We start from the raw sequence: 24486 nt of genomic DNA on the forward strand, positions 1-24486 counted from the left end.
CCGTTTTCACTTGCACGATAAGAAGCAGATGAAGCACAAACAAATTGACAGCGGTGCCATTATGAAAGCTCCCCTCGCACTGCAGTACGACGTGTTGTAGCGGCAGGCGCGACCCGGCCATGCGCTAACTCGCCCACTGCGCCTGCCCTTTCCGCCAGCTTTGTCATCCCGAATGACTCCCCCGCTATTCAGGCAGGAAGATACTGGCGGTGATAACAACAAACACAGCATTGTGATACAAATTGGGTTGAAAAGGGCATCATAATAGAGAGCTTGTTTCAAGCACATTTGGGCCTGCGCTGCTTATGTCCAGTCTCTTTCCCCTCGTTTCTTGCAAATTCATTTTGTGTCCAGTTGCAAGCGACAAGCAACTTGAGAGCGCATATAGACACTCCATTATCCCGCCTCTCCACGAATACCCTCACATCGCATCTCATACCATTCTCTCAAAGACCCGTCTCACATTCTCATGATGGCGTCAATATCACCAAGCTCTGCCGAGGAGCAGTGGAGACAGCAGCTGGCGGCCATGAAGGACGCCGTGGCAGCTCTCAAGCTCCCTCCCACATCAGACGTCAGCGACCTGGACGACCAGTACGACGACTCGGACGACACAGACGACAGCGACGGCTACTACAGCTCGGCCAGTGGTGGTGCTGGCCAGGATATTTGGGACTTTATCTCTGACGAAGAGCTCGAGGAGCTTGGTCTGGCACCGAGTGACGTCGGCGGTATAGGCCGTGGCGGCGGCAGCACCGCCGGCGGTGCGATGTCTTTTCCTTCGTCGTCATCCTCCTCCTCCTACACACCCGCCTGGCTTTCTACAAAATGCCTGGCCATGGCCTCGCGAAGCAGCCAAGCGGCCGCACCGATACCACCGGACGTGCTGCAGGAACAGATTATGGACGTGCTGCAGTCGTCCCGGCCAGAAGAGGAGCTGCAGTCGCAGCTGACGGACCTGGTGGGCTTTGACGACCTGGACTTTGTCATTGAGCTACTCGCCCACCGCGACGAAATCGTGGCGGCAGCCCTGGCAGAAGACGCGGCACCACCACCAGCAGCAAGTCACAACGGGCCGTCGGTCGGTGGCTCGCGGCTCTTGACAAAGGCGCAGCGCGAGGAGCAGCTGCGCCAGAAAGATTTCGAGCACAAGACGGCCGTCCTCAACGCCGCATCGGCCAAAGAGGCCGAGTACCCACACGTCTACAAGGCCTACCACGCCGGCAACAGCCTGAGCGTGACGGGCAAGCGCTATGCGCTGCCTGCGGGCAGCACGGTGGCTGAGAAGGAAAAGTATACCGAGTACTACATCCCCGCCGGCAGCAAAGGCACGCTGGGTCCTGGGCAGAGCCTGGTCAAGATCAGCGACCTCGACGGGCTGTGTCGGGGCACGTTCAAGGGCTACACGACCCTGAACCGCATGCAGAGCCTGGTGTACCCGGTGGCGTACAAAACGAGCGAGAACATGCTGATCTGCGCGCCCACGGGTGCCGGCAAAACAGACGCAGCCATGCTTACGATCCTGCACACCATCGGGCAATACGCGCTGCCCAGTCCCGTGGACGACGCTGCTGTGGACGATTTTGCGGTGGACGGCGAGGACTTCAAGATCGTCTACGTCGCACCCATGAAGGCGCTGGCCGCCGAGATTACCGAGAAGCTGGGCAAGCGGCTGGCGTGGCTCGGCATCCAAGTCCGCGAGTACACGGGCGACATGCAGCTGACCAAGGCCGAGATCGTGCGCACGCAGATCATCGTGACGACCCCTGAGAAGTGGGATGTCGTCACACGCCGCGGCGTCGGCGACACGGAGCTCGTGCAGAAGGTGCGCCTGCTGATCATCGACGAAGTGCACATGCTGCACGACGAGCGCGGTGCCGTCCTCGAGTCGCTGGTGGCGCGGACCGAGCGCCAGGTCGAGAGCACGCAGTCGCTGATCCGCGTTGTCGGCCTCAGCGCCACGCTGCCCAACTACATTGACGTCGCCGACTTTCTCAAAGTCAACCGCTACGCGGGTCTCTTTTATTTCGACGCCTCGTTTCGTCCCGTGCCCCTGCAGCAGCACTTTATCGGCGTCAAAGGCAAGGCGGGCAGCAAGGAAGGCAAGGAGAACCTCGACACGGTCGCCTTCGAAAAGGCACGGGACATGCTCGAGCAGGGCCACCAGATCATGGTCTTTGTGCACTCGCGGCGCGACACCATGGCCACCGCCAAGATGCTGCACGAAAAGGCCACAGACGAGATGTGCCTCGACCTGTTCGACCCCAGCACCCATCCGCGCTACGAGGCCGCCGTGGCGTCCATGAAGACGTCTAAGGCCCGCGAGATCCGCGACCTGCTGCCCAAGGGCCTGGGCATCCACCACGCCGGCATGGCCCGGTCCGACCGCAACCTCATGGAGCGCCTGTTCGGCGAGGGCGTGCTCAAGGTCCTGTGCTGTACGGCGACCCTCGCGTGGGGCGTCAACTTGCCCGCGGCCGCCGTCATCATCAAAGGCACGCAGGTGTACAGCGCCCAGGACGGCAAGTTTGTCGACCTCGGCATCCTCGACGTGCTCCAGATCTTTGGCCGTGCTGGCCGTCCGCAGTTTGAGGACACGGGCATCGGCATGATCTGCACCTCCCACAACAAGCTGACGCACTACCTGACGGCCGTGACCGAGCAGCTGCCCATCGAGTCGCGCTTCTCGGCCAAGCTCGTCGACAACCTGAATGCCGAGATCGCACTCGGCACCGTCACCTCCATTCCCGAGGCCGTGCAGTGGATCGGCTACTCGTACCTCTTTGTGCGCATGCGCCGCAACCCCATGGCCTACGGCATCGACTGGGCCGAGTTCGCGCAGGATCCCATGCTCGTGCAGCGCCGTCGCCAGCTGGCTGTCCAGGCGGCGCGCACGCTGCAGCAGAGCCAGATGATTATTTACAACGAGGCGACCGAAGAGCTGCGCAGCAAGGACGTTGGGCGCATTGCCAGCCAGTTTTACATCTTGCACTCGAGCATCCAGATTTTCAACACCATGATGCGCCAGCACGCCACCGAGGCCGACGTGCTGCAGATGATCGCCAAGAGCAGCGAGTTTGACAACATCTCGTCGCGCGACAGCGAGAACAAGGAGCTGTCCAAGCTCAAGGACACGGGCACGGTCTGCGACGTGGGCGGCACCATTGACTCCCCACAGACCAAGACCAACATCCTCCTGCAGTCGTACATCTCCAAAGTCCAGCCGGACGACTTTGCCCTGGGCAACGACCTCAACTACGTCGCCCAGCAGTCCGCACGCATCTGTCGGGCGCTTTTTATGATTGCGCTCAACCGCCGCTGGGGGCACCAGTGCCTTGTGCTGTTGTCTCTCTCGAAATCGATTGAGCGCCGCGTGTGGCCCTTTGAGCACCCGCTGAGCCAGTTCGAGCTGCCCCGGCCGGTCCTCGCGCAGTTGGACGAGAAGGGCACGGTGGCGTCCATCGAGTCGCTGCGCGACATGGAGCCCGGCGAAATTGGCAGCCTGGTGCGCAACCACGGCGCCGGCAACAAGATCTCGCGCATCCTCAGCAGCTTTCCGACACTGACCGTCGAGGCCGAGATTGCGCCCCTCAACCGCGACGTCCTGCGCATCAAGCTCTACCTCTACCCAGATTTCCGCTGGAACGACCAGACCCACGGCACGTCCGAATCGTACTACATCTGGGTCGAGAACTCGGAGACCTCGGAGATCTACCACCACGAGTACTTTGTGCTGAGCCGCCGCAAGCTGCACGACGACCACGAGATGAACTTTACCATCCCGCTGTCCGACCCGCTGCCCGACCAGATCTACGTGCGCGCCGTGTCCGACCGCTGGCTGGGCGCCGAGACTGTCACGCCCGTCTCGTTCCAGCACCTGATTCGTCCGGACACGGAAAGCGTGTACACGGACCTGCTGGACCTGCAGCCGCTGCCCATCTCTGCGCTCAAGAACCCGGTGCTGGAGGACATTTATGCGCAGCGCTTCCAGTACTTCAACCCCATGCAGACGCAAATCTTTCACACGCTGTACCACACGCCCGCCAACGTGCTTCTGGGCTCGCCGACGGGAAGCGGCAAGACCGTGGCGGCCGAGCTGGCCATGTGGTGGGCCTTTCGCGAGCGGCCCGGCTCCAAGGTCGTGTACATTGCGCCCATGAAGGCGCTGGTGCGCGAGCGCATCAAGGACTGGGGCGGGCGCCTGGCCGGTCCGGCCGGCCTCAAGCTGGTCGAGCTGACGGGTGACAACACGCCGGACACGCGCACGATTCAGGACGCCGACATTATCATCACGACGCCCGAGAAGTGGGACGGCATCTCGCGCAGCTGGCAGACGCGTAACTACGTGCGGAAAGTCAGCCTTGTGATTATCGATGAGATTCACCTGCTGGCCGGCGACCGTGGCCCGATTCTCGAGATCATCGTGTCGCGCATGAACTACATTGCGGCCTCGACCAAGGTGCCTGTGCGGCTGCTGGGCATGTCGACGGCCTGCGCCAACGCAACCGACCTGGCCAACTGGCTGGGCGTCAAACAGAGCCAGGGTGCGCTCTTCAACTTCCGCCACTCGGTGCGGCCCGTCCCGCTCGAGCTCTACATTGACGGGTTTCCCGACATGCGCGGGTTTTGCCCGCTGATGCAGGCGATGAACCGCCCGTCGTTCCTGGCCATCAAGAACCACAGCCCGGACAAGCCGGTGATTGTCTTCGTTCCGTCGCGCCGACAGACCCGTCTGACAGCCAAGGACCTCGTCAACTTCTGTGGCATGGAAGACAACCCGCGCCGCTTCCTGCACATGGATGAGGACGATCTGCAGGCAAACCTGGCACGCGTCAAAGACGACGCGCTGCGCGAGGCCATTAGCTTTGGCATCGGCCTGCACCACGCCGGCCTCGTCGAGTCGGATCGGCAGCTCTCGGAGGAGCTGTTCTTGCACAACAAGATCCAGATTCTCGTGGCGACGAGCACGCTGGCATGGGGCGTCAACCTGCCGGCGCACCTGGTGATTGTCAAGGGCACGCAGTTCTTTGACGCCAAGATCGAGGGCTACAAGGACATGGACCTGACGGACGTGCTGCAGATGCTGGGTCGGGCGGGCCGGCCGCAGTTTGACAACTCGGGCGTGGCGCGCATCTTTACGCAGGACGCCAAGAAGGACTTTTACAAGCACTTTCTGCATACGGGCTTCCCCGTCGAGTCGTCGCTGCACACGGTGCTGGACAACCACTTGTGCGCCGAGGTGTCGGCCGAGACGATTGTCAGCAAACAGGACGCGCTCGACTACCTGACGTGGACCTTCTTCTTCCGGCGGCTGCACAAGAACCCGTCGTACTACGGACTGGACATTCTGCCCGAGGAGCAGCAGGACAACGGCGGCATGACGGCACAGCACTTGGCCAACGAGTTCATGGTGGACATGGTGGACAAGGCCCTGAACGACCTGGCCACGTCCAAGTGCGTCGAGGTGTACCCCAACGGGGACGTGGACCCGACGCCGCTCGGCAAGATTATGAGCTACTACTATCTCTCGCACAAGACGATCCGGCACCTGGTGCGGCACGCCAAGGCGCGCGCCTCGTTCCTGGACGTGCTCTCGTGGATGTGCCACGCGACGGAGTACGACGAGCTGCCCGTGCGGCACAACGAGGACCTGGTGAATGCGGAGCTGTCGGCCAACCTGACGTTCCCCGGCACGTCGTTTGGGCTGCCCATGTGGGATCCGCACGTCAAGTCGTTCTTGTTGCTGCAGGCGCACATGTCGCGCATCACGCTGCCGATCACGGATTACGTGGGCGACCAGACGAGCGTGCTGGACCAGGCGATCCGCATCATGCAGGCGTCGATTGACGTGCTGGCCGAGCTCAACCACTTGTCGAGCTGCCTCGAGATGATTACGCTGCTGCAGTGCGTCAAGTCGGCCGTCTGGCCCACAGACCCGCCGGTCGCGATCCTGCCGGGCGTTGACGGCGACGCCGCCGAGGCGTACGGCAAATCCAAGGGTGCGTCCGCGCGCTTGCAGGCCGTCAGTGCCATGACGGAGGCGCAGAAGAGGCAGCTCAGCAAGTCGCTGCAGGTGCCTGCGAGCCGTGTGAACCAGTTCAACCGTGCCGTGTCCTTGCTGCCCAACGTACAGGTATCGGTCAGCCCCGTGACATCGTCGTCTGTGACAATCAACTTGAAGCGGCTCAACGCGCTGGTCGACCGCGAGGCCCGCATGTACGCACCCAAGTTCCCCAAACCGCAGACGGAAGGGTTCTTTGCCATTGTGGGTGACCTGGCGCGCGACGAGGTCTATGCCATCAAGCGGGTTGGTTGGAGCTCCGGCCCTGGTCGCAGCGGTGGTGGTGCCGGAGACGGAGGCGGACGCGGGAGCCGTGGAGGTCGCGGTGGTGGCCAGTCCTCTGGCGGTGGTGCCCCCGGTGGATCGCAGCCTACAGCACGGGCAGTGGTGCAGCTGCCCGAGACGGTTGCCCAAACCGGCAAGGTGGACGTGCTCATTGTGAGCGACGGCTATGTGGGCCTCGAGTACCGCGTGCTGGGCGTAGAAGTGCCCAAGGCACCCGTTGTCGACGGCATCGACAAAGAAAAGGGCCAGTAAGCCGTCGGTTTAACAACAATAAACATAAACACATCTGGTGCATTGTTAGAAAAGACGATAGAACGTACATATTGGGCATATCATTGAAATATTTCAAAGCGAGTCAGCCTTCCAACACACACTTACAGACAATACGGTGCGCGCCGAGATGCTTCCTGTGTCTGCTTTCGATGGCTTCAGCCACTCTTCAGTCGCTCGTCACTCCCCTTCTTGGGGACGCAGGTACTTGTCGAGATCCTTGTTGCTCATAATCTGCTCCCGCAGGCGATCGTGCCGTCGTCGGCGATCTTCTTCCATGGCACGCAGCTGCTTGCGCGTATGCTTGCGGTTGCGTGTCGGCGGCGGCGCCGATGCTGCCGAGCCAGACGAGCGGGACCGAGATGCTGACGACGACGGCGTCGGGCCGTTACCGAGGGCTTGTCTGTCTGGCCGCAGTTTTGCATCGATCGGATAGGGCATGCCCTGCTGGTCGGCGCCGAGGCCCCTGCCACTATCTGGGTCCCAGCCCTGGGCGCTCATTATGGCGAGGCCCAAACGGCCGCGGTTGACCGAAGACGGTGGCTTAGAGTGGTCGAGAGCCACCTGATGGACGAGGCAGGTCTCGTGGTGATGGGCGGCGGCCGCCGAGGGCGTTGTCAAGGGGAGGCGGCACACGTCGCAGGCGGGTGTTGTGGGGTCGGTGGTGGAGGTCTCGACCGTCTTCGCAACCGACTCGGCACTCCCTTCTCTCTTTTCCGTCTGTCCTATGACGATGCTGAGATAGAGATCAGAGACGGCACCGCCGGGAAGAGCGCCGGTTGGTCCGCTGCCTTTTGTCTGTGGCGCCTCGCCGGCCCGAACAAATGCGACGCGCTGTCGGTGCAGGCCCGTGCCAAAGCCGGGCAGACGGTGGAGTGGCGTGTCCGAGGCGCCGTCTTCGTTGAGTCCGCCATTGTGGTCTGTCGTACTTTGGTGTCTGTGTGCCATTTTTTTTGTTTGGCTGTATTGTACGAGTAGTGTAGATGTGTTTGTTTGGAGAAACGGAAGGCGGTTGAGATGCACTCGCATACGTTCAAAATCAGGCAGGCGCGAGTTTGCCACAGCCTTGGGCCCCACACTTATACATGTGCAGACTTCAGATGGAAAGTGCGCTGGGTGTCGTCATGCTTCAGGGGCAGCTTCCTTATCTTATCGGCAGCTGTAGCCAATGAAAGCCGCCCATGCCCTGAATTCCATTCCACTAAACATGCTATTAAAAGCCACTTTAGCGACCGCGCCTGCCTCGACTGCCACGACATCTTCTTCGACCCCCTTTCCAAGGCCCACGACTTTCGACCTCAATACGTCCCACAAGATCGTCGTCTCCCAGAGTCTCGCACACGTCTCCCGTCTCCCACCATGCCTCTCGACTTTATAACGAACGCGTATCTCTATGGGCTGCCAGAATGGTTCCCCGAGCCCGAGACGCTGGTCAAGTTCTTCGGCACGCTCGGCGTGCTCGTGGGCACCAAGGTGTACTGCAGCGGCGCGTCCAATCGGTCGGACCGCAGCATGCACGGCCGCGTCGTGATGATCACGGGCGGCACGTCGGGCGTGGGTGCAGCCGTGGCGCTCGACCTGGCCAAGCGCGGCGCCCATATCGTGCTTCTGACCCAACAACCGTCGTCCGATCCGTTTGTGGTGGACTATGTCGAAGAGCTGCGCGAGCTCGCGGGCCACCAGCTTATTTACGCGGAGCAGGTCGACTTGACGTCCCTGCACAGCATCCGCACGTTTGCTACGCAGTGGATCGACAACTTGCCGGTGCGGCGGCTGGACATGATCATACTGTGCGCGGCGGTGGCTGGCGTGGCGCAGACGCACGAACGCACGGGCAAGGCGCTGGCGCCGGCACGCGGCGTGACGACGGCGGACGGGATTGAGCGAGCGTGGATGGTCAACTACCTGGCCAACTTCCATCTGCTGGGCATCCTGAGCCCCGCGCTGCGGTCGCAGCCGTTTGATCGCGACGTGCGGATCATTATCACGACGTGCTCGTCCTACATTGGCTCGCCGCCATTGATTGCGGCTCCTGGCAGCACCGCATCCACGACAGCAAGCGCTCGAGGCAGCAAGAAAAAGGCAGCCAAGGCGGGGACAGCGGCCTCTACGACGCCGGACGGCGTCGACATCCCCGACTGGTCCCCGGCGCGCGCGTACGCGCGCAGCAAGCTCGCGCTTATGGTGTTTGCACGCTCCTTCCAGAAGCACGTCGACGCACACAAGCGGCCGGACAACCTACCAGGCAATGTGCGCGTGCTGGTGGTCGACCCGGGCATGTCGCGCACGCCCGGGTTCCGCCACTGGCTGACGGGGGGGTCGCTGCTGTGGCTCGTGCTGGGTTATGTGCTGCTGTACCCGCTGTGGTGGCTGTTTATTAAGAGCGCCGACGACGGCGCACAGTCGATTTTGTATGCGGCCATGGACGGCGAGCTGCGGCGCATGCGCGACTTTGGCACCGCGGGCGACGCGCTGGCGGACGACGCGGCCCGGGACCCGCTGGCGCACAAGATCATCAAGGAGTGCCGGGTCATGGACACGGCGCGGCGCGACGTCGAGGACGAGACCGTGGCCAAGGCGCTGTGGCAGGACAGTGATCTGCTGGTGGAAGAAACGGAAAAGCGAGCCGCCGAGCGGCGCCAGCGGGAGAAGGAGGCCGCCAAAGAGGCTGCCGAGAACGAGGAGCGCGTGCGCAAGGAGACACATCAAGTCAACGAAATCGAGGCGCTGGTGAGCGCGATCAAGAAGGGCAAAGAGCGGGAGAAGGAGAAGGAAGCGGCGGCGAAGAAGGGCGACAAGAAGTCGAAACGAAAGGCATAAGGGGGGTGAGGCTCGGCTTGCTTTTGGTTTTTTTTGTTTGGCATCGTATCTATTTGGCATCTACGGACGTACACGGCGTGGGATTGCGTTTGCTTGATATGGGCATGGACCTGGATTTGTATGGCGCACAAAAGACACATAGAAGCATGGAATAATGCATAGATTTGTTGCGATGACGAGACTCACTGTACGAAATACATGCTGTAGCTAATAACGAATGCCATTTAGCGCACTGCTCATTGCCTGGCGGCGCCTGCCCAGCCCGGACCGAGGCGCCAGAACTCGCAACTGGCACCCCGCTTAGCGGCCTTTCCACGTGAAAAATGACGACAGCGGCGGCAGCGACGCCTATACAAACCCCATATTTTTGACAGCTGCGAAATCTCACAACGCCAAACCAAAACTTCGAATCGACAACGCAAACACGGCGACTGCACTCCGGCACAACCCTTTCGACGCCCTTCGACACTGAGTCCGCCGTCACCAACACTGTCCTCCATGATCTGAGCTCGTCACTTCGCCGTCCATATACGGCCTGTCCCTTTCGCCGCTGCTTCGGCCTGTCCTTTGTCATCTGTGTTTCTCCGGTTCCGCTGCTGGCTCTGCATACAAAGCTCCCCCATGGCCCCGGCTGCACCTCCTACACTGCCGATAGCAGGGGCGCTTTCCTTCTCCGACGTCTCGGCCGACTACGCCATCCCTCGAGCCATCCTGGCACCACATCTCCTGCCCCCTTCGCGACAGCAGCCAACGCAGCACCGTCAAGTGCCTCCACCGCCAGCGATGCACAACCCGTCTGTCCTCCATCCTGTCTTTTTTACCGAGAATCTGCAGCGGCGGAGGTCCTTTGGCCAGCCAGCCGTGCCAGTCGCCGTCCCACCCGTGCCCGCGCCCGTGCCCGCGCCTCGCCACATCCACAACCCTCACCAGGCGCCCTTTATGCCATCTGCACCGTACCAAGCGCACCCTGCGGCCTTTCCACTTGCACCGCCGGCACCCCCGTTGCCGCACGCGAGCAGTCCGGTCGCCCACGGCTACATCTATCGCGAGAACACGACCTGGCCAATAGCACAACGAGCTCGTCCAGTCGGTGTCGGCACTGGGAGTAAGCTGTAACAGTGGTGAGGCGACCACAGAGGATGCGTGGACGAGACGAAACATGGGCGGCAGGTTTATCTCTGTATGCATACGTCGCATTGCTCGAGGCGTGCTTGCTTTTACAGCACTGTCATGATCTAAACATAATCTAATGGTATTATGAGGCATCCAAGAACACCTCCATTCCACTACTCGTAATTTCTGTGTGTCGTATAACGCCGTAGTGCAAGTGGCACGTGCTGTAGTCCGCGTTTCACAGCCTGTAACAGCACCCCCTTCAGCGCCCAGCGCCACGCCACAAGCCTTGCCCTAGTGCAACCTTGTTGGGGAAGGCGCGGTGGCAGTTCGTCATCGACCACTGGTACCTGCCGCTTGCCAACACAAACATCATCACTTCCCCTTGGCCTCACAACTTGTCCATCTGCTCATCACGCCAACGATATATCCACAGACACTTCACGTCGGCGTGGCTGGCATCCGACGTTACCGCGACGCACCAAATTTGCCCAGCGATTGACTGCAGAACATACGCCCATTCGCGCCCACGCACACACCCATCTCCCGGCCGTCAGTATGACGTCCTCCGCGCCGACGACGCCGCTGCTTTAGTATGTCCTCTATCTGTTGCTTTCTCTCTCTCTCTCTGTCTCTCGCTCCGCTCCTCTAACAGTCTAGTGCGTGCGTCGCCCACAATACCACAATCCTCGCCGAGTGCATCGCTTCCGCCTCCAGCCAAACCTCTGCCCTCGCCTCCCTCGTCCTGCCCAAGATCGACCACAAGACACCACAGAAATTGACATTCACGCACGGCTCCAACCACATCCACTATGTCGCCGAGGCGCCCAACCCGGACGATGCCGACAGCACGGCCAGCAGCGCCGGCGGCCTGACGTTCTTGGTCGTCGCCGAGGGCAGCCTCGGCCGCCGCATCCCCTTTGCGTTTCTCGTTGCCGTCCGCTCCCAGTTCTTTGCCGACTTCCCGCCCGCCCACACCGACTTTTCCGACCTGCCCAACTACGGCTGCGCCTCCTTTAACGGCACCCTCAAGGCCCTGCTCGTCCAGTTTGGCACGTCGTCCGAGGAGGACGCCCTGTCGTCCGTCCACCGCGACATGGACGACGTCCGCGGCATCATGGGCCGCAACATCGAGTCCCTGCTGGAGCGCGGCGAGCGCATCGACCTGCTGGTGGACCAGACCGACCGCCTGGGCGGCAGCGCCCGCGACTTCCGTGTGCGCAGCCGCGGCCTGAAGCGGCAAATGTGGTGGAAGAACGTCAAGCTCATGGGCCTTATGGGACTGGTGTTTGTGCTGGTGCTGTTGACCATTGTCCTGTCGGTGAAGTCGTAAGCACGGCCCGGTCTACGAGCCCACGGCTTACTGCTGGCAATCGTGTCTCGACGGCCCGTTGTTTTATCTCTTGTATCGCTACTGTTCGCCCTTCATTTGTTGCTCGTTCTTTCGTTTGTCGGGGTTTCATGGCATAGTTTCAATTTCCCGTTTCCTCTCTCGTTTTTCTTTGTCAACCAGATGGTACTTTACTTTACCGTTTTCGATTTTATACCAGTCAATACCAAGGCAAATCTGCCGGAGAATGCTCTTTACTTGTACATCGTCTCTTGTCCAGAACAAAACAGGATCCGTCAAGATGGCTCCAAGACATTGGCAATTCCAATTGTTCAGCGCTAAATTGCCTACAGAATGACGTTTTAGCGGTCGTGCTTCCCGTAAACCGCGCCAGTAATGAATACCACGCCAGCACGCGTCGCACTAACCGCGCCTCAGCCTATGAAATAGAAAGTGCACCTCCCAACTCAACCCAAAACGACATCGGTCGGACTCGACATCACCACGTGGACGACGCCATACTGACCAGCCGAGCCATCTATCCTGGCACAGTGGCACTCTTTGCGTCACTACACGATTCATTGCGATCCTCGCACATACGACGTTCTTGTCCATCGCCTCCTCCGCCTCTTGCTGCCGGCCCATTCCCTACGTCTTGTTACTTTATTATTTTTATCGCCAACATGCCGTACAACACAACGGCCATTCCACCTCGGAAAGAGCCTACGGGCCAGACCCAGCTGCCGCGTACGTGCCGTGCCATCATTTCGTGCCACGGCCTCGTCGCTAACGTCTCCAGTCTCGAGAGTCCGCAAGATCATTGCCCTCGACCCGGATGTGTCCATCTGCTCTAGTAATGCAGCCTTTGTCATCACACTGGCGACCGTACGTGCTGTCGATACGACCCGCCTGGCCTCGTCTCTCGACGCCCCTTGACTGCTAATGCCCCCCAGGAACTCTTCATTCAGTACATCTCCTCCGAGGCCGAGAACATGGTCAAGCTCGACCGCAAACCCCGCCGCAACGTCCAGTACCGCGACCTCGCCAACGCCGTCAACCGCGTCGACCGCCTCGAGTTTCTCGAGGACACCGTCCCCGTCACCGTTCCCTTTGGCCGCATCAAGCGCGACGCGGCTGCCGCGCAGGCGAAGCTGCGTAGCGGCGGCACCGTCGGCGGCGACACGACCGGCACAGGACCCAAAGGCCGGGGACGTGCAGCTGGCGGTGGTGGTGAGTCTGCTACTGGCGGAGGCGGCGGTTCGCGGAGCAAGGCCCGGTCATCGACGGGCGGTGCACCACCCACGGCCATCTCGGCCCTGATGGCCAATGGTGAGCCGGCAAGCGGCGGCGGCAGCGGCCCAGGCAAGAAGCGGCAGCAGGTGCTGTCCTTTAGCATTCTCAACGGCGACGACGAACACGACGACGACACCCACACCCACACCGACAAGAACAACAACAACCACGGCGGTCGCGCGGGGCTGACATTCCGCTCAGCGGCGCCCTCGTCCGGCGTGGCCGCCGCCGCCGCTCTGGCGCAAGCGGCGGCCGCGTCGGGCGCCGTGCAGGACGACTCGGGGCCCGACGCCCAGCTGGAGCAAGACATGCAGCGGGCACGCGACGACGGCAGCGGACAGGGAGACGTGTCGCGGCGAGACGGCACGGCACGCCTCATCGGGGCCGATGTCGACATGCTGGACAGCTAGTTTGGCGGGATGCGATGGCGTGTATTTGTTGTTTTTGGTTGTACGAAAATACCTTGTTGTATCCAAACTAAATTATAAACTTGTATAAATGCGTGATGCCCGTGTGTGCTGTATGATATTGCAAGGCAAAGAAAGCCCAGTGCCATGTCACCCTTTTATCTTGCCGTAAAAACGCCAGTACGCCCTACATCGGATGCCCTTCCATGTCAACGACGGCGCTCTCGTCATCCATCTACATCCTCCGGTGTATTAATGCGTTTGCATCCCAGAGCAACACGCGCTCGTCCCAGCCGGTCGACGCCACCCAGCCGCCCTCGCCAAACAGCGACCAGTCCACACCTGTCGTGAACTCTGTGTGCCGGTTCATCACGCCCAGCTCCGTGCCCATCCGCACGGGCATCTGCTGCTGCGACGGCGGCGGGGCCGGCGGCGGCGGCGATCCGTCCGTCCATACCCGCACCGTCATGTCGTAGCTTGCGCTCAGCAGAATGTCGTGCGCATGCGGGCTCCACGCCAGCCGCCGCACCGCAAACTCGTGGCCCATCATGTACGACAGCGCGCCGCCCGCCGGGTTGCGGATGTCGAACGTCCGGATCACCTTGTCCACGCCGCCCGTCGCAACCACGGTGTCGTTGTACTTGTTCCAGTCGTGCGTGAGGATCTCCGCGGGTGCGCCGCCCATCGCGCCGGGCGGGGGGACGCCGCCGTTGGCGAGGTGCGGCAGGTGGCCCGCGTGCGTCGGCGGCGCGTGCACCGGCACCGTGGCGACGAGGTGGTACTTGGCCGAGACCGGCGTGCGCAGGTCGAAGATGCGCAGGTGTGAGTCGCTCGAGGCCGCCGAGACGATCGCCGGGTTGGACGGGCAGTAGGCGGCCGAGTAGGTGCAGGTGCCAATCGGCAGCGTGCGCAGCGCCTGGTTGCGCGTCGGCGACCACAGCTTGACGGTGCCGTCCCACGAGCTCGTGAGGAACGAGTCCTTGGTGACGGGGCTCCATGACACCGACAGCGCCTCGCGCTTGTGCTCGTGGAAGTTCATCACGGGGAAGTTGTCCACCGACAGGTCAAACAGCTTGAGCGATCCGTCGCCGCAGGCCACCAGCAGCTGGTTCTCGTTGATCTCGGACCACGCCACGTCAAACTGCGAGTCGTTGGTGTCCCATACTTTGCCAATCTGCGCGCCCGCCGCCGTCAGCTCCAGCACAAACAGTTTGCCGTTGCCGATGATGCCAAAATTGGCCGACGACGCCACGGCCACGCGCGAGTCGTAGTACGGCGAGTATTGCACGGCGTACGGGTTGTACCCGGGCGTGCGGAACTCGAGCATGGGAGCGGCCATGATGGAAAGAGGAGAGGGGGCGAGGAGCGGCGTATTCGGTTGAGAGGGGCAGACGTGGCTGGCTGGATGCAGCCGTGCGGGCGGAGGAACAAAATGGTGGTCGCTACCGATGACGCTTTCCAGCGAAGGGGAGCTTCCTGCCGTTTACGCCAGGGAGGTCGGGTCCCTCGTTCTTGCCGTTTCGGCGTTCTCACGATGAGTCGTTGCTGCCGAATGTGCGCTTCGTCTGTTAATTGTCGGCAGGTGCAATGCAGATTGCTAGCGAACGTTGAGCTGGAAGGCGGTCATGAGCAAACCAAAGCAACAAGTACATGTCGCCAAACATCTTTCTGTGGGGTTTGGCGCCGTTTTGGCACTCTTTCTTCGCTGGCTGCTGAAATTCCGGCGCTGCAGATACCTCGGCTTAAGTGCGGAAGAGCTATGACTTACTTTGCTACGGGAGCGAATGCTACACACCAAAAACGGCAAGCCCACTAAAGTCACGTTCTCGCAACTGTTCCTTCCCCAGACTTCCCGCAGGCGAACAATTTGCAGTTGAGCTCCCACGCTCAGAATTGGAAAGCGCGAATGACGATGGCCAGCATCTCATCGACTTTGACTTACATAAACAGAGTCACCCAATGCGTTTCTCACTCTTCACGTATACTCAGTATACTTAAATATCGGGTCACAGGCCTCGCCCCGTGATAATGCGCCCCATGCGCGGTCTCGAGGGCTGACCGGGATCGCCAGCCTTGCAAACGCAATATGAAACCACGATACGTGTAATCTGTACGATGTACCTGGCTAAACGATCCAAACAGGGAAGATGTAACTACGACATTGGTAACACCCATATGGATGATTATGAGAGTAGATACCATGTGGGCTGGTCTGAGGCCTGTGTGACCGGAAAAACTTGAGTTTCAGCAGGGCCTGTGCCTTATATCAACGTCTCTTCGGGATAATTGCCTGCCTGCAGACCGTGGCCTGTCATGTTTCAATAAGTGCCCAGATCCCAGTGATCTGGCTTGTTTTGACTTTTCACCAATACGGAATGTGCGCTTACTGCACAAACATCTCAGGCCTATATTACAATTTACGGGCATCGCGCTGCAATCACTGTTGTCGTCTCACCTGCTCACCGGGCTTTGTATGACAATACGCACTTAAAGAAGAGCGAGAAAGCGAGAAGCAAACTCCAAATGGATCGTGCGTCGTACATTGTATGTGGAACGCGCAGCTTGGCCGAATGGGGCCTGCCCGTGGACAATCCTCATTACGAAAGAGTTTAATATCCTTTCCGCGCTGGTGGGCAGCAAGACCCAAACGGCTGGGGTTGGTGGTATAATGTTGACCTGCCCCGATTTCAGAGGAGAGGCTCGCTGGCACGGCTTGTAATGACAACCACGGCCTGTTCTGTAGAGAGACGAAGCGACGGCACAGGAAAATAAATAAAAACTAAACTTCAATGAGGCTTGCCGACCGCGTTGTGGGACCTGTGGTGCTTGGGCACAGGTAGCCTTTGGTTCCATAGCATGTCTCTCAATTAACAGGGATTGGGAGGATGCAAGGGGACGATGGGCTGCACGTGACAACGAAGTACATGAAAATCCCAGCAAGGAGATGAGCTACGATGCACAGCATGCAGTAGCCCATGTATGCACTCTCACGGCGCGCCAGTGGTGCGTGTGCTGCGTCAATCTTGTCAGCATATGGCATCGTGAGGGCTGGCCTCCTTCTTGGTCATCTCACGGCCACAGCTGGGCTCAACCGGCGATGGTCCGCTCGTTTTCGGTCGGCAGAACGAGGGATCAAAGCTGAACAACAACGATCGATGTGCTGCAAGGTGAGCTGCAGGCTGTTCGCCCCTTTTCCTAGCGACGTCTAAATACCGTGTGTGCAGATGTCTCCACACAGTGTCCAAAGCCCCATGGATTCAACGTGTCCGCCTCTGGTTTGAGCTCTCGCAGAAGCCAGGAGACAACGCTCCGTTTGTCGCAGACACCAAAGAATTGAAGCAATTGGCCAGGTAAAGTGCGCACTCGTTGTGACGAGACAACGGCAGCAGCATCTGTCACTGCGGCGGCGCAGGTATTACAATCTACTTATCCAGCTTCGAGCAAACGAGGGAGCACGGAGTAGAAACAGGTCATGCGCTGCATATCACACGATGTAACTTTTGTGTCTAGAATACGAGACTGGCGAGACTGGCCAATGTCATTCCCTCCGGCCCATGAAGCCTTCCAATACTTTTGAAAGAAGGTTTGACGTTCAGCGGGTCCTAGAAACGAAACGAAACATCTTTCACCTACGCCATTCCTCCCCAATCTGTCCACCGTTAAAAACATTTTCCTTGAATCGTGCGGTCCATCGCATAGTCGTACGTAGAACAGTGCGCGCTCAGGTCCTGCCCGCTGTCGTGGTCAACCAAGTACACTAGCGTGAGATCTGTGCTTCGGGAACCTGGGCCAGCCAATGACAAGCTCTGTATAGTGGGGCTAACCCCCGTTCTTAGCGTCCTTTCCTTATTTGCTTCCCTGGCGAGTCCCAGCCCACCACAGCCAGCCATAGGCCAGAATGGCAGCTACGCAGAACACGTCCCCACACGCTGGCCGCTCCCCCTTTCTCCTTGGGCTGCACCTGCCTCACGGCTCAGTCGTGGTTCCTTTTATTTTTTTGGTGCTAAAGCACGAACCCCTTTTTCGCATCGCCAGGGGGGGCAATCCCGCCCAACGGTCAGTCAATCCAAGGACTGCCAACTCTGTCCCCAAAAGGAACGTTTGTGCTACTACGCGAGTGTGTCCCCTGCCATGACTGTCCCCAAAAGTTCCCCCAGTCTTTTCGCTCCCCGTTTTCGCCATTGTGTCCCCTCTGGCCTGCTCCTTCTTTCCATTTGCTGTCCACCTAGCCCCTTTTTTCTTTCTCGCAATTTCCCTTTCTAGAAGGCATCGGCCTCGTTTCTCTCCCCTAATCCAATTCTTTTTGGAACTTTCGCTGCTATCCCTCCCCTTCCTTCGCTCTTTCCCACTTCCCTTCAGAACACACCACATCTCACGATCCTTCTTCCCGTTCTCTCGTTTCCTCGAGAGCTTCGACCGACCGTCGTCACAAACTGCGCGACGTCTCCCCGGAACCTCGAACCGTTCAACTTCTTTCTTCTCAATTTGCCGATAGTTTTATTTTAATCTCGTCCGTTGTTAGGTAGGTTTGTACCAGTGATCCTCGCCCTTGCCACCAGGACACCCCCTTTTTTATGCGGAAGACGACGGTGGACAAAGAAACGGCAGGAGCCAATGAAAGAGACATGGCAAGATGTGCATCGACGCTGCGCCTGCCTCGAGCAATTCCACCGTGCAGTGTCTCTGGACGCCCACTCGCAGCTTCTCTTTTCTTTGCTGGCCATTCTTTGGCGGTGTCCTCGCAATCTTGACAGAGCCGCTCCCCTTGGTCCTGCCGTTTCACAACTCCTCCGGTCTTTCTTCCCTGGGCAACGTGACAGGCGCCTGCCTTTTCTGCCATCCCCTATTTACCAACCTACACGTCGATTTTCATTCATCGAGCGCATCGCGTTGTCGCCAAAAGTGAAAAGTGCTAACCAAGGCACCGTCTTTTCTCTCCCATTTAGGATCCTTCTTTCCTCGTTCGTGCACTTGTGCCTTCCGTACATTCCAAAATTCCGACCTGGTCTAGCCTCTTAGGTTGTCAAAAATGGGTAAGAACTACTGCTTTCCACCTGTCGAATTGCCCGATATGTGCCGTGCTTTTCCTCGTTCATGCTCTTGCCTCGTGCTTGGATCGTGGCTGCCTATGACGAGCAGCGCTTTTCCGGACGCTCGCAGTTGCTTCGTCTTGTTTTTAGCGGTAAACAACACATCGCCACCTTGCGAGCTTTCGTCGACCATTGAAGCTTCTTGGCCAACCACTCTTCAACAAACAAGTCAAATTCGCCTGCTCCAAGCTCACTTGCTCGGTCGACCGCTTGTCTCATCTTGACGTGGCGACCCATCAAACCCGATACACCCAGTCTCCTTTGCTCACGGCTCGTCCCACGACGCGAAATCATGCATTTCGACCTCGGCAGCCACATGAGACCCCGTTCTCGCAGTGCACAGCTGGAAAAGGCCCTTACTAGCGTCGCAAGCATGGGATCCATGTCTCTCACAGACAGCAAACGCTCACGCGCTCCGCTGGTCGCCCCGCAGCCAGCCGCTCCTCTCTCGGAGAACAACAATATGGCCAATGCCGGGGGCAGCCTCCGGAGCACCGCTCGTGGCAAGCGTACTTCCGCGCAAATGGTCCGCTTTGACGAGGAGCCGCCCAAGCTACTGCCCGCCATTCCAATATCCTACGATGAGCTCTATGCCGGCCCTGAATCCGCTGTCGATGACGAAGCTGAAGCTCCCGAGATCGAGAATGCGAATGAGCCTGAAGACGCCAAGGTGGTGGATGAAAATCTCGAAAACGACGGCGAACAGAAGGGCGTCGAGGACGACAAGGAGAACGTCAATGAAAACGTCAACGAAAACGAAGACGAGACTCCAGAACCTCTGGATTTGACTAGTTAGATGCTGTCCTTGTCCCCTCTGCGTCCCCTCGGCTGCGCTCATCCTTGCCTCGTCGGCCCTCCAATTTTCTGGACCCTGGAAGCATAGCTATAATCGAAGCACTGCACAGACGGCGTTCTCGTGATACACTACACTTTACATTGAAAGAATTGTGGCTAACATTGTGTTTTCCCTTTCAGATCCGAACGGCTCTATCCCTGCCCCTCCCGAGGCCGTCGCGCCCCAAGCTCCCCCGAATGGTAAGCTACTTCGTGATTTTCTGTCCTTTTTGGAACTTGTGTGACTTCAAAACGTGTAAGCTAACAAATTCTCACAGCGCTGAGCGAGCCTCATAACATTGTTCGGCGGAAACTCACGGGCTACGTTGGCTTTGCGAACCTGCCCAACCAGTGGCACCGCAAGAGTGTCCGCAAGGGCTTCAACTTCAATGTTATGGTCGTTGGTAGGTTGCTCACTCTTTAAGGGTTTTTTTTTAAAAAAAAATCTTCCTTTCGTGGCATCACTGACTCGTTGGTTCAGGTGAATCGGGTCTCGGCAAGTCTACTCTGGTCAACACCCTGTTCAACACCTCCCTGTACCCCCCCAAGGAGCGCAAGGGCCCCAGCCTGGACATCATTCCCAAGACCGTGACGATTCAGTCCATCAGCGCCGACATTGAGGAGGCCGGTGTTCGCCTTCGCCTGACCGTTGTCGACACCCCGGGCTTCGGCGACTTCGTTAACAACGACGAGTCGTGGCGCCCGATTGTCGACAACATCGAGCAGCGTTTTGACGCCTACCTCGATGCCGAGAACAAGGTCAACCGGATGAACATTGTCGACAACCGTATCCATGCTTGCGTTTTCTTCATCCAGCCGACCGGCCACTCCCTGAAGCCCCTGGATATCGAGGTCATGAAGCGCCTGCACACCAAGGTCAACCTGATCCCGGTCATTGCCAAGTCGGACACTCTGACCGACGAGGAGATTACTGCTTTCAAGCGCCGCGTAAGTGACTTGGTGTTCTTGCTTATGGTTTTACCTCGATGGCAAAGGCCGTTCGCTAACTGTCCTCCAGATTCTCGCCGACATTCAGTACCACAAGGTCCAGATCTTCGAGGGCCCCCGCTACGAGCTTGACGACGAGGAGACGATTGCGGAGAACAACGAGATTCTGTCCAAGGTTCCCTTCGCCGTTGTTGGTGCGACTAACGAGATCACCAACGCCGATGGCCGCAAGGTCCGTGGTCGTCGCTACCCATGGGGTGTCATTGAGGTCGACAACGAAGAGCACTGTGACTTTGTCAAGCTGCGCCAGATGCTCATCCGCACGCACATGGAGGAGCTCAAGGAGAACACCAACAACATCCTCTACGAGAACTACCGCACCGACAAGCTCCTGCAGATGGGCGTCTCGCAGGACCCGAGCGTGTTCAAGGAGGTCAATCCCGCTGTGAAGCAGGAGGAGGAGCGTGCCCTGCACGACCAGAAGCTGGCCAAGATGGAGGCCGAGATGAAGCTTGTCTTCCAGCAGAAGGTCTCCGAGAAGGAGTCCAAGCTCAAGCAGAGCGAGGAGGAGCTGTATGCTCGTCATCGCGAGATGAAGGACCAGCTCGAGCGCCAACGCCAGGAGTTGGAAGAGAAGAAGTCGCGCCTCGAGAGTGGCCGTCCCCTGGAGAAGGAGGGCAAGAGAAAGGGCTTCTCCCTGCGTTAAACCAGCAGCGACCACGTTTCTTTCGACGGTGCTTTTGCAACTCTGCGATACCACACGGCCCACCGCTCGGGTCTATCCGGCGCGACAGCGGCACGGCGCATGCGCACTTGTCACTATTCTTGTCTCTTATTTCTTGCGCTACTTTTATCTCCTCTACGATCCTATGTCTCGGTATACGCGACGCCCACCGCCGTCGCGATACGGTACCATCCCGCCGCTATTCTTTTGTCTTCATATTATGTCATCAGATTCCCTTTTATTTCCAAGCCTCCTTGTTATTTCTTTTGTGTCTTTTTGTTCTTTTGTTCTTTTGTGTTCTTCTTAATCACATTTCTAATTCACGAGAACAAAAATCCACCTTTTCCCTGTGTTTTATTGGCGGTGTGCAGCAAAATTGTTTTCGCAGAGTAACGGTTATGGAGAGGATGGGCAATGGAAAGAAAAGGAATTATCAACACTTTTTGTTATCTCGCCGTTTTTCTGTTCAAACGCGCCCTGTGGACTGGGAAGTCATCTGTGTGCCTCGACTGACCCGAAGAGCGGTTGATGACTGCCTCTGCTGATGCTCTCCTGATTTCCCACCTTTTGTAATAATGTCGGGATCGGGACTGCTGTCAGCGGGCAGGCCATAAACCAGCTGTCTGGACGGGACGTGCCATGCGTTTGCCGACTGTCTTTTGATTGTCTTTATTGTTGTTCTGGAGTTCTGTGGCTGTCACCAAAAGATATACCTTTGCTCGTACGAGGGATGCTAAGGCTAGGCTTCGTCGGATTGTGTTTGTGTCTTTTGAGTTGGACCGTAGAGAGGTCAGACTACAATATCACCTTTATTTTCTCTGTATATCCCATGCAATTCTTGAAGGAGGTTGTGGTCTTGGCACTCAAGGCACTCTATGTACGTCGTATTGCGTGGAGGCTTTTTTTTTTTTTTTTTTTGACTTTCGTGCTTTGCTCTGCCGTGTATGTCCTCATTTGCTTTTTGTTTATCATCTTATTTCCTCAGTTTGCCTCCTTACCCATAACATAATCTTACAAAACTACTTGCATTAACGTATGTCATCCGGGCGCTTCACCGTTAATGGCTTATCGAATGACGAACAATGTGAATCAGAGAGTGTTATTCTATGTTACAGTGGCATGCATGTATGCGTAAAGACTTTTTGTGTTGCGGGAGATACTATTTACACAAGCTGTAGAAAGCGGAAGAGAACGACAACAGAAAAAGGAGGACTCCGTATTCGACGAAGCTAACTGTGTTGTAGCCCCTCTAGCCTCGCCGCAGGTACCAGTTGAAGGCCAGCTGGGAGATCTCCGGAGGGAAGGGGGTCGGCACCTCGGAGTAACCGGGACGGCAGACTGGGTGGCGCAGGTAGACGGCGGCGCAGATGTTCTGGTTGACTTCGAGGTAGCGCGGGATGAAAGCAAAGGCCCGCATAAAAGGCCGTGGGCGCCAGGGCGTGGCATACGGTTTGGAGAGATCGACAGGGTTTTCGGCCTCCTCAGCCAGGAGCTTCTTGAAACGCTTGCGCTCGTTGTCCGTCAGCTGCGGCACATTCGGGTCCTCGTTGTGGCTGTTTGTGATTTCCAGCTTGTTCAGCATGTTTGTCAGGCTGTCGGCCAGGGGCGTGTTGGGCGGGGGCCTTCTGGACTGGTCGTTGGGCGTACGGTAAGCCGCCTTCAAGAGCCTTGCGAGGACCGGCCACGTTTTCTTGGCCGTCTTTGTCTGTTCGAGCGCTTCCTGGATTTTTAACGTCAAGCGGCCAGAGCTGTCTTCGGTGATCCAGTCGGAGTCTTTGTCGCCCTCTGCGGCCGCCACCTCGGCCGGGGCTGTCTCAGCTTCTGCCGTGGCTTCTGCAGCTGTTTCTGCCTCCTTGGCCGCGCCAACTACACCCAGGTTTCTGGCCCGCCTCGCCTTCCGTGAGCTCTTCTTCATACCTGTGCCGAACAGCACGTGGTCGACATCGACCTGGAACATGTCGCCGGGGTTCAGCAGATAACCAGGGTAGATCATCTACGGACGGAGTTAGCGGGGCAACCACCAGACATTACACAACAGTGACACAACAGTGACACAACCCCTAAGCACCTTCCCACCAGCTTCCTCACATACCTTCTTGCCGTTCACCGTGACGGCACCGTGCACGACAAACTGGCGCGCCTGGCGGGCACTGCTGGCAAACATGGCGCGGAAAATGGCAATGTCCAGACGGCGCTCCATGGGCGCAAACGCCATCTGCATGTACGGCGTCGTCCGCTGGGTGACCTGGTTCGTGCCGGCTTCCGGGTCGAGTTGTGCTTTCCCGAGGGCCGGGTCCGTCGCGCGGCCTCGACCGCGACCGGCGGCCTGCTCGGAACCGTCAAAGCGGGCCATGTAGCGCGGGTCGAAGTTGGTGACGGACTGCAGGCGGCGGCTGAACATGCGCTCCCACTTGCCCTCCTTGATGTGCTCGCCGTGGTAGCCGCGGGTCAGGGCCTTGGCCGCCCATTTTTGCTGGAAAAAGGTGCGCCCGAGGGACGGCAGCTGCGGGTAGTTGGCTTGCATGTTGAAGAGGTTGTATTTGTTCCAGTTTTGCCGCAGGCGCTGTGCTGTTGTTAGCGAGGTCTGTTTTGTCTCGTTGACGTCGGCTACCGGACGTCCCTCCCGTCTCCCATCCCCCGTTTCCTGCTTCCATTGCAACTTACCACGCGCCGCAGGCTGTGGTACCGGAAGGATCGTCTAGTCTTCATGGTGACGGCGATTTGGCGGATCAATTGGCCGTTGCCTTGAGTCGGTCAGTCCCCAATAGCACCGTCACCGTGCTCGTATTCGTTTGAGGGAGATCGTCGATCGGTCTGTCAGCAAGTGGTCGTGGTGGCGCTGGTGCGAACGTCACTCCTGTTTTGTCGTGTGCAGTTCCTAGTCCTCGCTGGTCGGACGACACTCACAAAGCTCACGCCTCCTGGATGCTAGAAGAAAAATGTGCATTCCGCGAATCACAACGCTAGCGTGGAGCGCGGCATGACTTCGGGAGTGCACGTGACCGCGTACGGCCAACAAGTCGACCATTCCCCCAATCTCCCGTCTGAATATTCGATCAATCGACACACCACTTCTTTGACACATGCATGGCTCTGTTTACATGTTGCGTCGGTGTACAAACAATGCGGCCGTGGCCGTTGACGGGCGTCACTGTCGTCGCAGGAGGTGGCCACCCATTGAATGACTCGCACGTGACTCTTTGACAAAAATATGCAAGGCGTAGTTGCTCGCCGGATGGGTCATCTCCACTGGTACGTCGTGCCTGCCATGGCCTGTCAGCCGTGCAATTGGCCTATGCCCCACTAAGCCA

General features: G+C 58.7%; 6 protein-coding genes across 6 annotated transcripts; 4 read left to right on the forward strand and 2 right to left on the reverse strand.

Annotated features, from left to right (window-relative positions):
* Nucleotides 1-472: 472 nt before the first annotated feature.
* Nucleotides 473-6598, forward strand: SPSK_02916 (uncharacterized protein; the record flags this gene model as incomplete). The annotated part of the gene is made up of 1 exon (XM_016729764.1): nucleotides 473-6598. One exon carries the CDS (start codon nucleotides 473-475, stop codon nucleotides 6596-6598), a length of 6126 nt encoding a protein of 2041 aa, XP_016585155.1.
* A 295-nt stretch (nucleotides 6599-6893) lies between these two features.
* Nucleotides 6894-9436, forward strand: SPSK_03069 (uncharacterized protein; the record flags this gene model as incomplete). The annotated part of the gene is made up of 3 exons (XM_016729912.1): nucleotides 6894-7017; nucleotides 7053-7551; nucleotides 7837-9436. The coding sequence occupies 3 exons, from the start codon at nucleotides 6894-6896 to the stop codon at nucleotides 9434-9436; spliced, it is 2223 nt and encodes a 740-aa protein (XP_016585156.1).
* A 621-nt stretch (nucleotides 9437-10057) lies between these two features.
* On the forward strand, nucleotides 10058-13582 carry SPSK_02977 (uncharacterized protein; the record flags this gene model as incomplete). The annotated part of the gene is made up of 6 exons (XM_016729823.1): nucleotides 10058-10541; nucleotides 10823-11142; nucleotides 11205-11870; nucleotides 12233-12626; nucleotides 12679-12764; nucleotides 12833-13582. 6 exons carry the CDS (start codon nucleotides 10058-10060, stop codon nucleotides 13580-13582), a joined length of 2700 nt encoding a protein of 899 aa, XP_016585157.1.
* A 232-nt stretch (nucleotides 13583-13814) lies between these two features.
* Nucleotides 13815-14918, reverse strand: SPSK_03461 (peroxin-7; the record flags this gene model as incomplete). The annotated part of the gene is made up of 1 exon (XM_016730299.1): nucleotides 13815-14918. The coding sequence occupies one exon, from the start codon at nucleotides 14916-14918 to the stop codon at nucleotides 13815-13817; it is 1104 nt and encodes a 367-aa protein (XP_016585158.1).
* Nucleotides 14919-18961: 4043 nt separating this feature from the next.
* Nucleotides 18962-21157, forward strand: SPSK_03123 (septin CDC3; the record flags this gene model as incomplete). The annotated part of the gene is made up of 5 exons (XM_016729964.1): nucleotides 18962-19460; nucleotides 19645-19704; nucleotides 19782-19907; nucleotides 19985-20451; nucleotides 20522-21157. The coding sequence occupies 5 exons, from the start codon at nucleotides 18962-18964 to the stop codon at nucleotides 21155-21157; spliced, it is 1788 nt and encodes a 595-aa protein (XP_016585159.1).
* A 1267-nt stretch (nucleotides 21158-22424) lies between these two features.
* Nucleotides 22425-23884, reverse strand: SPSK_03333 (S4 domain containing protein; the record flags this gene model as incomplete). Its single annotated transcript, XM_016730171.1, has 3 exons — nucleotides 22425-23168; nucleotides 23268-23738; nucleotides 23840-23884. The coding sequence occupies 3 exons, from the start codon at nucleotides 23882-23884 to the stop codon at nucleotides 22425-22427; spliced, it is 1260 nt and encodes a 419-aa protein (XP_016585160.1).
* Between the last annotated feature and the right edge of the window lie 602 nt (nucleotides 23885-24486).

Source organism: Sporothrix schenckii, assembly GCF_000961545.1.
Source record: "Sporothrix schenckii 1099-18 chromosome Unknown Cont47, whole genome shotgun sequence".
Lineage (NCBI taxonomy): Eukaryota > Fungi > Ascomycota > Sordariomycetes > Ophiostomatales > Ophiostomataceae > Sporothrix > Sporothrix schenckii.